This window comes from Neophocaena asiaeorientalis, unplaced genomic scaffold (genome assembly GCF_003031525.2).
Source record: "Neophocaena asiaeorientalis asiaeorientalis breed wild unplaced genomic scaffold, Neophocaena_asiaeorientalis_V1.1 scaffold43, whole genome shotgun sequence".
Taxonomy (NCBI): Eukaryota; Metazoa; Chordata; class Mammalia; order Artiodactyla; family Phocoenidae; genus Neophocaena; species Neophocaena asiaeorientalis.
The window spans coordinates 7,580,668-7,592,207 of NW_020173674.1; the positions used below are offsets into that span (position 1 = coordinate 7,580,668).

At 57.2% G+C, this 11,540-nt stretch overlaps 1 protein-coding gene across 2 annotated transcripts in view; it reads left to right on the plus strand.

Moving 5' to 3' along the window:
• Positions 1 to 11,540, plus strand: part of NRXN2 (neurexin 2) — a 98,014-nt gene that overhangs the window by 54,035 nt on the left and 32,439 nt on the right. For both annotated transcript variants that reach the window (XM_024749166.1, XM_024749165.1), the window contains 3 exons: positions 537 to 727; positions 2,386 to 2,559; positions 2,940 to 3,059. In XM_024749166.1, the coding sequence (XP_024604934.1) occupies positions 537 to 727; positions 2,386 to 2,559; positions 2,940 to 3,059 (485 nt within the window). The remainder of the gene's footprint in view (positions 1 to 536; positions 728 to 2,385; positions 2,560 to 2,939; positions 3,060 to 11,540) is intronic.

Below are 11,540 nucleotides of genomic sequence, written 5' to 3' on the forward strand. Positions count from 1 at the left end.
GATGCAGCTCCCCCAGCCACTGGCTGAGATGTCCAATCCCCCCAGACCACAGGTCATGGTTCAGGTCTGCCCCCCACCAGCCAAGATGGAGAAGCAGCACCCTGTCCTCCACCCTGGTGACCCCCCCCCCCCATTACTTCCTTGCCAGGGATTTCCCAGTCATATCTGTCCTCCATTCGCTGTCCTGGCTCAGGCAGAAGACAGGGGCTGTGTCCCTCTGGCCTCTCTTGCCTGAGAGGTCCCCGCCCTAGAGCAGCTCTGTCCCTGCCCCCAGAGGACCCTGCTGCCCTCACAGATCTCTCCCCCCACCAGCTTCTCTTCTGAGCCTGCCCCCGGAGCCAGGTCCTCTGTGGCCTTCCCTGCCCGCATCCGCCCATGACGGGACTTCACACCAGAGTCCTCGTGTCTATGAGGTCTCCCTCTCCACCCCTTCTGCTTACAGCTCCCAGCCCCACCGCAGCTATAGCTCCTCCTTTCCCCACCTTCCCAGCATCGGCCCCACCTTGACCCAGTGTCTCCTCCCTACTGTGGGGCAGGTACATCCACTACGTGTTTGACCTGGGGAATGGCCCGTCCTTGATGAAGGGGAACTCAGACAAACCAGTCAATGACAACCAGTGGCACAACGTGGTGGTGTCCAGGGACCCCGGCAACGTGCACACGCTCCAGATCGACTCCCGCACTGTCACTCAGCACTCCAATGGCGCCCGAAACCTCGATCTCAAAGGTGGGGCCTGGGGCCTCTGCAGAAGGCCTGGCCCTACCCCAGATGCCCCCTCGGCCCCAGCAAGATCACCCCTGACCTGGGATGCTCTTTCACGCGCGTGATTCTCCCCCTGCCCCCACCCATGGTTTCCCTCGCTCTTTCCTGTTCTCCACTGTGTCCAGCCTGACATCTTCCCGTCAAAGTTCTGCTCAGCTCCCATGCGAGGCTGCCCTCCCAACACTGAAAGCCTGGTTGCAGGTTGTGTCTGTCTCACGGGGAGCCTGGTGGCCTCACTCTAGAGCTAGGAGTAGGCAGCTGCGCCTTCTGAAGACCTCTTGGCCCTCCAGGGTTGAGAAGTCTGCATTGGTTGGGGGCTGGAGAGAGAATAGTGTCCTGGCAGATGCCTCCCTGCTGGGGCAGGAGGGGGCAGTGATGTGGGGAGGAAGGAGGGGCAATAACTGGGTCCCCACATGCTGCCCTGGTCATAGCCCTTGGGCATTGGCTGGACTAGGTCTGGGAACTTTTTTGGACTCAGGGCCTCCCTGGTGGGCTCAGCGTCATACCAGGGACTTACATTCCCCAGGGTGTCTTCAGTAGCTAATGAAAGTCATTGCCTGCCCCCAGAATGGGTGGGTGGGAGAGGAGGGAAGAGGATGAGCTTAGAGACCGGGGTTTTGGCACAGGAGTGAGGACAAGGCCTGCCGCTTCTCCAGAGCCCACCGGGGTAACGTGAGCGACCCTCACATGCCCAAAGCAGCCCTCAGTCCCTTAGGGACCCCTGGTGTCAGTGCGACTGGGACTGTCCGAGCTGGGGGAGGGCCCTTAGAGACTATTCATCCCCCTCTTGGAGAGACAAATGGAAGCTTCAAGAGGCTACATGGTTTGCCCAAGGTCACAAAGTGAGCCGGCCGCAGAGTTGGAACCAGAAGCTTGGTCAGATCCAGGGCCTGACGAATGGCACAGTGCTGTCAATTCTCCCTGATGCCAGAAGGGGGCGATGTGTCTTGGATAATCCTCAGTGGCCGCAAACCCGGGGTGGTCTGGGCTGGTCTTGCATTGCACTGAGTGCAGGGCAAGGGCAGCAGGGTTGACTCATGTCTTGTTGGAGCTCTGCTAGGGGCCAGCCATGATTTTCAGGGAGTTAGGGTCTATGTGGCCAGGCAGTGATGTGTCCCTGAGGAGAACTTCCTTGTGTCACCCAGAGTCCCCAGGCCAAGCCCTAGTTGTTGTTGGAAGGTGCTGGGCTTAGAACCCCCAGGAGACAACTCAGAGCCGGGAGAGGCTGGCAGAGGCCTGAAGGAGTTCTGGGGATGGGAGACTTCAGAAGGGAGGGAGTGGGGCTGGAGGGGATCGGGCTGCACATCTATGAAAGGCCCTGATTACAGGCCGGAACTGGAATCATGTGTGGGAGAGAGCACGGAGCAGGTTCCTCCAGCTGCACCCCCCTTCCCGGGCATCTGGGCTTCTCTGGGAGGGGAGCAGACAGATGGCAAAGTGGAGAAGGAAGAAAGAAGAGTGGAGGGTGGGCATCTGCGGGCTGCTGCATCTCTGAGAGGAAACGAGTCCGGGATGGGACACTGTGGGGCTGCACGACCTGACAGCTGGGTGCACATGTCCTGGGAGGGCAACAGGGACCTGGGGAGCGGGATGCCAAGGTTTTTATCCCACTCCCTTTGCAGGGGAGTTGTACATTGGCGGTCTCAGCAAGAATATGTTCCACAACCTGCCCAAACTGGTGGCCTCCCGGGATGGCTTTCAGGGCTGCCTGGCCTCGGTGGACCTCAACGGGCGCCTCCCCGACCTCATCGCTGACGCCCTGCACCGCATCGGGCAGGTGGAGAGGGGCTGTGACGGTGAGTGTGGGGCACAGAAGTCGGGTGTGACTCTGCACGCTGCAGGGGGGCCAGCGGTAGAGGCAGACCAGGGCCGCTGGGTGGCCTTCTTCTCAGGCCTCGCAGGAGCTGCCACTCTGGGGCAGAGTATGGGGGAGTCAGGGGGGTCACTTGCCCTCCCTGTTGCCTCCCACCCCGGCCACTTATCACAGTTCCAGGCCAAGACTAGCAGTCCTTGAGCTCCCCTCCATCCCCCTCCCACCCCCATCAGTTCTTGGCCCTTTCTGCCCAGCAGAACGGAGGGCAAGACCTCTCGGCCTGGCCCCGAAGCTTCCATACCTCCTGAGGCTGGAGGGGGGCTTGGCTGAGCTGGGGGTGTTCCTTCCTCCTGCTTCTTCCAGGCCCCAGCACCACCTGCACCGAAGAGTCTTGTGCCAACCAGGGCGTCTGCCTACAGCAGTGGGATGGCTTCACCTGCGACTGCACCATGACCTCCTACGGAGGCCCCGTCTGCAACGACCGTGAGTGCAGGACCGGGAGAGTTCGGGGTGCTGGGGGGAGATCCCGGCCCGTTCCCGGCCCCAGGGATGCTCCGGAGGAGGGAGGGTCTCTGAGAGCCGTGCTGCCTGCTTCCTTCTCATCCCTTCTCATCACGAGAGACTGAGGGAGCTGCTGGCTGCTGTCCCTTCTTGGGCCTGTGCAGGACTGCTGCTGCCTGCATGTCTGGGGCAAATCGTTGATAGACGGCCTCTCCTCTTCCTTCTGAGCTGGTGGGACACCGCTCCCTTCACCCCTCACCAAGGGCGTCAACCTCTGTCGCTCTCCCCATGCGATCCTGGCGATGGTCTCACAAGTCGTAGCTCACACGTACACACTGTTGCACAGGGTGGGGGGTGGGAATTGTCAACCTGCACCCCCTTTCCTCTGGTGCCCTCAGAAACGTGCAGTGGAAGCCTGGGATTTCCTGCCCAGGGTAGGCCTGCGCCCCAGAGGACGGGCTCAGGAGGGCAGGCCTCTGGAGCTGGCTTCCCTGGAAGCCGGCTGTGGTGCAGTTCCCTGGTTTTCCGCCCAGCTGCAGGGTGTCCCTTGGAGCCACAAGAACACTCCCTAGTGTCCTCACCTGGCTCTTCTCCTCCCTGGCTGGGTATCTACTGCCAGCTCGCGTATTGTTTGAGGCCCCTTCCCAGAGAGGGCAGCTTCAGCAGCAGTTTCCAGTCCCTAGTGGTTGGTGGCCAGCCTCTGGTTGAGCTTGGCAGACGGAGAGCAGTGGGGCAAGAGCGGGGGAGAGCCAACCTCCTGCTTGCAGGGGGCGGGCTGGGGAGCACGCAGCCTCTTCAGGTGTCATTTGAGTGGCCTTCCTTGGGGTAGCCCTGCTGAGACCAGGGACATGAAGGGTCAGCTGCCTGGGAAAAACACACAGACACACAGACATACACACAGACACACACACAGACACACACACAGACACACACACAGACACACAGAGGAGGATAGGGCTTCTCCATTTTACAGACATGGACGCTGAGGCCTGGAGGGGTGGGTGGATTTCTGGAGGAGTGAACGGTAGATCTGGGCTGAGAACGGGGGTCAGGGCCTTTGCCTCTGTGCCACACTGCAGAGCCTTGGCCATCTGGGCAGAGTCCTGAGTTTCTTACGGGATAGATAACCTACTGGTTTCAGGGATTGGGCTCTTGCGTGGGTCATGATTTTTTCTTCTACTTTGTGAGAATGCCCACCAATCTCCCTCAGTGCTTTCCTGGTGCTCTAAGGCAGACCTGTCCTTCGGTACCTCCACATCCCGTCCTGTCCCCCAGGATTTTTCTTGTCCGACCTGCCGCTCTCTGTACCTTCCAGCCTCCAGACAATGGCCAGCTCAGGGGCGCTCCAGCCCTGGCTGCCGGGGAATAGAGACGGGGCTGGGCCTCGTCCTCTCCAGCTCACTCAGCTTTGCACGGGCGATCTGGGGACGGTGGTAACTTTGCTGTTTAACAGTAACATTCCCCACTGATTGTTTCGTGTTTTGCAGCTTGCAAAGCCCTTTTAATTTGTCCTCAGAGAAGGCAGTAGGTTGGAGACCAACCATCCGATTTAGCTGCTGAGGACATTGAGGCCTCAGTAAGAGGCAGTTCCCTGCCCTAAATCACAGGTGCTAGAACCTAGGCGTCCCTAAAGTTTGCTGCCCCGGTTGCTCATTTAGTCCCTGGGTTGGGGGCGGTGGTGGAGGTGGAGATGGTGCCGACGGTGGGCGTGGCTGGCCCGGGCTGCAGGGCATCAGGGCTGAGAAGAGCTGCTGCCCGTCATCACTATTACACTCCCACATGATGGAGCTTTCTGGAAGGGAGCGTAGAGAGGGATGGTGGTTTAGGGAGTCAAGCCATCTTTCAGCAGGGGTGGGAAGGGAGCTTGGAGCAACTTCTCTGGGGGCAGGTGGGAGGCAGGGAGAGTTGAGGCTGGGCACGTCTTGGGAAGTGTCACTGTCCCCGAGCACTGGTCTGTGTGTCTGGTGGCAGAGCCTGAGCAAAACCATGGAGGTAAGGACAAGGTGGGTGCAATCTGGGAGCCTCCAAACCCTGGCCCTGGGGTACCTCTGAGATCTCTGGCCCCAAAGGTCGAGGCAGGAATCTTGGGTCAAGCCACACCCCCTTTTCTCTTGAAGCTGTGCCTCCTACCGCTTCTCCAGGCTTGGCTGTTTCATGTTCGAGCTGTCTCTCTAGGGCGGGTCTTCTTGAGGCTCCACTGATGCACAACGTCAAGCAGGAACTTGGCCCAGAGGCCTGTTTGCTTCACCCCCAAGTGTACAGGCCCTGGAGGCACCACTGGGCACCAAGGGCCCCTGTGCCTGAAGAGAGGGAGGCGGGTGGGAATGGCCCAGGTGTCCTTAGAGGGTTGGGCCTAGGGGTGTGGAGCTGTCTGGTGGTAAAGAGACTGGAATGAGGAGGAGTCCGACCTTCAGGACAGCCTTTCCCCTTGTGTGGCCTCAGTTTCTCCGTCTGGGATATGGGCATTACACCTGGGGCTGAAGGTACCTCTGTGGGCTCAGGAGTCTGCCCTGGGAAGGCATGAGAGAGATCAGAGGGAAAGAAGTCATCTCCAGGATGGGAGAGAGAAGAGTGGAGAGAGAATGAAAAAGAGAATATGAAATGAGAGAGGAAGGAAGTTGGAAGGAGGCATGCTTCCTGGCAGGGCCTGAAGTCCCAGGGCTGAGGTCAGGACAGCTCCCCTTGGCAGCTCAGTCTCCCAGAGCCTGTCTCTGGCTCTCCCGGGCAGTCAGTTCTTCCCCATCTCTGCCCCTCTGTGTGTTTCTCGTCTCTCCACTTGCTCCACAGCCTCTATTGATCTCTTGCACACCTCTGTCTCTCCCTTCTTTTTTACCCTCTGTCTCTCCCCCTCGATCCCCAGCGTCACCCCCTCCAGCTCTCCACTTCCCACTCACTGGTATTGATTGGCCTCTAGGCGGTTTCCCTTCCTCTCCTCTTGCCACTGGCTCCTCCCTCCCTCCCTCCGGGACCATACATTTTCTGCCTGCTCAGAGCTATGTCAGTCTCTACCTCAGCGCCAGGGCCAAGAGCGTGCAGGGGATGAGAGGGCAGGAGGACAAGGCTTTGGGGGCCCCAGCCCTGCTCCCCAGCCTGCAATCTCTCCTCCCTCATGGGGCCACACACCACCTGGAAACTTCCTCCCGGGTGCCTCTGAGGACCCCTTTCCTCCCTTCTGAAGGGCTGGGGGCCAAATGGGGCCCTGGCATCTAGCAGGGCTGGGGAGGTGGCAGCTGCGGCAGAGGAGCTGTCCTGGGTTCTGACTGCACCCAGGACCTGGTTGCAGAACTTGTGGGGCTCCTGGTAGCAGTTTTTGCTCCAAAACGGAATTCAGAATCAATAAGCAGGAGCCAGCCCCTCCCTCCCCTTTCGCACCTGCTTCCTTTTGCCCTTTCTTCACCACCTCTCCTTCTCACCCTATGACACTCCTTCTTTGCCTCCTCCCAGGTCCCATCTCTACCTCCCTCCCTCTCTACCTTCAGCATCTCCCCCCGCCCCCAGGCCCCACGCCGAGGTGGCATCCAGAGGAAGGGAAGAAAGCCTCCCTGCACTTACCTCTTGGCCTGTGACACGTGCTTCCCAGAGGTGTCCCAAAGTCTGGGAGGGGGCAGATCTCAGTGGAGGGGCCCCTAGAAGGAGAAGTGACTTCCTCAGCTGGACATAAGTGGCCCAGGAAGGGTTTTGTCACAAGTGGGCCACTCAGTGGATAAGTATCCTGGAAACTCCCCTCCCCAGAGGTAGAGGTTGAGGCAGTGGGAGGGGCAGGGGAAGTGGACAGGAAGGATTGGAGGAGTCCAGGAGGGTGTGTGTGGGGGGGAGGGGAGCACCCTTTTGGAGAGGTGGCGAGGGACTGTGTGTGTGGCATGTCTTACTCTGGAGTACCTTTGAGCCTCTGGGTGCGTTGTCTGTATGCGTATGGGTGACCTTGTTTTTGGATGGTTAGCTGGAGGGAGCCGTCCGTGTGTACGTTGGCTGTTCATTCATTACCTGTGACCAAACATGTATGTGTGTGTGCATGTATTGCCTCCGTGAGCATGTGTACACGCTCGGCTGAGTGTGAGTTCGTGTGCCAGTGTCTATGAGCACATGTATGCATGTATGTATCTGAGCTTATGTGTGCGTGCATGCACACTGATGCCTGTATGGGCACGTGGGTGTCTCCATACCCGAGCCCGTCCACATCCTAGCGTGCACGTGTGTTCCGAGGCGTGCGTGCAGAGGTGGCGGTGTCCACATCTCTGCGCCCTGCACCAGCGAGCACTCCTGGGGTTCGTCCAGGTGGGGGGGAGGGAGGAGGTGGGAGAGAGCGGCCTCTTCTGCTAGCCTCAGTCCTGTTCAATTATTCAGCAGGGCCCCTTCTCCGGAGGGGGCGGGAGGGGAGCACCTCGCCTCTTCATCACAATCCCCCCACCCCGTCCCTTTATCATCCTCATCTCTGTCTTCATCACTTTCATTCCTCGCCTCACCTTTACCTCCGAATCCCTATCTCTGGTTTGTTATCACCCTCCTGTTTAGGTCCCCTCACCACCTCCCCATCTGTCCTTTCATCCTCTCTGCCCAGCTCTCCCTTCCGTTTCTCTTGTCTTCACCTCCTCCATACCTGCCCCTTATCATTTCTCCACCTGGCTTACCTCCACCTCTGCCTCACCATCGCCTTCCCACTGCTGGTCCAGCATCTCTGTACCCATTATTTTCTTATCTTTGTCCCCCACCAACCTCTCACCTCTGTCCCACCTATCATCTCTGGCTCAGACGTGTTCCATCTCTGCCTCTTTCACCTCTTCATATCTGTCTCTATTTTACTTCTGTTTCTCCAGCAACTGTCCCGTCTTTGTCCTGTCTTTCCCCTATTACTGTCCTTCCACCACCTCCAAGCAATCACCTCGCTCCACTGTCCCATTATTCTCCCAGCCTCATTCCCTGAATCTCCAGTTTCTCCTCTCCACACCTCTTCATTTCTGCCCTACCTCCACCTCTGATCCTCAGCATCTCCCACCTCCCACTGTTTGAATTTCTGTTCCCCTATCCCAGTCTCCCCATCACCTCCGGAGTCAGTCCTCTATCATTTTACACTGACTATCACCTCTTATCTCAGCACCCCCTCCCATAACCTTCCATCTCAAAACCTACTTCCTCTTCCCTCTCAGACTCCATCACCTTCCATTTCTGACCTCTATCACTTCTGGTTTCTGCCCTTTGTGGGTTTGCTGGCCCTCCCAGCCCAGTCCCTTCATCACCTCATACCTTAGACCTCTAAGATTCTCTGGATGCCATCTCTTCCCATCTCTGTACCTGCCACCTTCCATCTCTGTCTTCCGTATTATGTGTACTTCCATCGCTTCCCATTATTGCATCCCCATAACTTCCAATCTCTGCCCTCCCCACTACCTCCCATGTGTGTCCCTCTTCACGTTTTATTCCATGTCAGACTCCATCATTTCCCATCTCAGTCTCTCCTTCACATTTCATCTCAAATCTCCTGTTACCTACCATCCCAGAGACCCCCATCACCTCCCATTTTAGTCCACTTCCCTTCTCTGTACTCCACATCACCTCCCATCTCTGTACCTTGCTGTCACTTTCCATAGGGTACCACCATTTCTGTACCTCTCTCACCTCCCATATGGTGCAACTCATCACCTCCCGTCTCTGTACCTCCATCACTTCCCATCCATATACTTCATCACCTTTCATCTTCGGTCCCCATCTCATCCCTCCAACACTCACCGTTTCTGTACCTCCATTACTTCCCATCCCTATATCCTCATCACCTCCTATACCTGTCCTCCCATCACTTCCCATCTCTGAACCCCTATCACCTCCCATCTTGGCACTCTGACATCTCCATGCTTCCATCACCTTTTATCTTGACTCCCATCACTGTGCCTTTACCAGTTCTCACTCTATACCTTGTTGCCTCTAATTTCTGTATTCCCATCACTTCCATTTCTGTTCATCCATCCCCTCTCATTTTTTTTTACTCCATTTTTGTTCTGCCCTCATCTTTCATGCCTGTATCTTCACTTCCCATCTATGCCCTCATGGCCTTCTATTTCTGCACTCATCTCTGCCTCCCCATCATTGTTCTACATCTGTCCATCCTTGCTTCCCAATCTTTGTTCTCCCATATTACTTTCAGTCCTTCCACCCCTTTTCTACTCTCCTTCCCCCTTTTCTCCTAGTTCACCTTTATCTTCTTCATGTCTCTACTTTCTCTTCATCCAGTTCCCAGGAGCAGCCTCTTCCAACACTCTCCTTCATTCCTTTCCTCTCCCTTGCCCAGCAGAGTGTCCCTGGCTAGCCCCTGTCCCAGCTGGGGTCCTCTCTGTGCGATGCTCTCTAGGCTCCTTGCTCCACTTCCCCCGCCACACCTTGCACCTGACTTTAACTCCCCTTTTCTCCCTGTGAGCAATCTGGCCCTGTTTGCCTTTCACCGTCCCCTTCATCATCCCTTCCGACTCCCTTGAGGCTCAGTCCCCAGAGACACCCAGATAGGACATGGTCTTTCTGGGCAATGAGGAGAGGCATGGAGGGACAAGAGAAGAAAGGCTATTGGGGGAAATCATGGTGGGGGGAAGAGGAGAGGAGGTGAAAGGGGAAAGGAAAGGAGAGAGGGGCTGGCCCAGGGGAGCTGAGCAGATTGGTAGGAGGGACCTGGGAGCCAAAGTGCCAGAAGAAGGCTCCGTGAAGGAGTTGGAGTCGGGATGCAAAGAGCTGGGGGAGACGGAGAGAAAATGGAGGAAAGAGCTTGAGCGGGGGTGTTGGGGGAACCTATGGAATGTTGGTGTTGGGATGGCCTCAGAGACTCCCTTGCTGTGCAGAGGAGACAAACAGCCCCAAGAGGGCCAATGGCTGCCGAGGACCACGTGGAAGCAGAGGAGGTGGAGGGTGCTGCAGGGCAGTGATGGAAGGTGGTGGGGAGACCGAGTGGAGGAGCCCAAGAACGGTCAGGCAGTTAAGAGGAAGGAAGAGGGTCAAAGGACGGATAGAAGAGGAGGGAGGAGGCCAGCTGTCATGGCTGAACCCCACCTGGGCGCACCTCAGATGTGGGGGGAGGCGACAGGATGGGCTTCTGCTGGGACCCCATGCTTGGCTAGAGGAAGAGGCCAGCTCGGGAGACCTTTGTAGGCCAGGGGAGACCCTTCCTTTCTGTGCCAGCATCTCCCTGGCCGCCCCCAGTGTGAGAAGCCTCTCTTTCCTGCACCTGCGTCTCCACTTCCCGACTCTTTGCGTTCTTCCTGCATTCCTCCTTGCCTTCCTTCCTTCCTCTCCTCACTCGTTCCTGCCTTTCCCTTTCCACCCTCAACCCCACCCGTTACATAATATCCCTACTGACCTGCCGGACACTCACTGACACTCCTGCACCTGATGTCAGTCTGAGCCTGGGAGGACCAGTACACCCGGGTCCTAAAAATGGCCTGAGGGGGTGACACTCTCCTGATCCTTGACCCTGATTCTAGTTTCAGAGCCCTTTACGAGCCTTGCAGCCCCTGACCTTCATTGCTTGTACCCTCTGAGGCCAGGAACAGAGGGGTCAATCCCGGTTCGGTTCTGAGTCAGGAGCTTCCACGGGTTCTGGATTCATCACTCCAGCTTCTAAAGGGGGCCGGCATTTCATTTGATTTGCTGGATATGGGTGTGTTCACTTGGATTTCTGACTGGATGTCTTATGGCCAAGAACAGGCTTAAGAATTGAGGGGCTATTGTTCTGGGATCAAGAGAGACCTGAGCCCAGGGCTCTGGACCTGGAGAGAGAACCCCGTGGATTGTGAGGGTCTGTATTCAGAGAGCTGGTGTGGGCTGTGGGCACCCAGGACTGCGGCTTTTCTGGATTGTACAAGACGTTTTATCCTCTCATGATTCGAGATCTGCCAGAAGGTTTTTGTCATGGCTTCTGATGCGGCAGGGACAGGCAGACAGAGGGTCTGCACGTGTAGTTCTAACCACAGGGGCAGCACTGCATGGGTGGTTTTTCACATGGGATGATTATGTTGTTTGGGTCTGGGTAAGTTAACCATTATTAATGGTTGGTTGGGGTTTTTCTTTTTTTTTCTAGAATGCAGGTGTGTGGGAATTGTACAGAAGATTCTTGATCATTTAGTGTTCTACTGGATCAGTGAATTTCCGGGTCCAGGAGGCATTGAGGGGACTGTGTTGGGTGTGGGCAGAAGGTTCCAGGCCAGGGCCTTTGGGTGGTGGCCACTTGGGCCTGGGGCATTTTGTGTCTGGCCAGAGGCTGTCTTGCCTTGGGCTTCAGGGCTGCTCCCCACCCTTCCACCCTGCAATGTTGTGTACTTTGTAGCTCACTAGCGTTTTCCTGGGGAGGTCAAAAACAATGGGTCTGGACCACCCTAGGGCAACATAATGGGCCTTGGCTTTGGCCCCTTTCTTCTCTGGAGCCCTCTCCGGAACCTTTCAGAGGTTCTAGCTGTGGTTCGGTGTCCTGGGCTCCATGTGCCTTCGCCC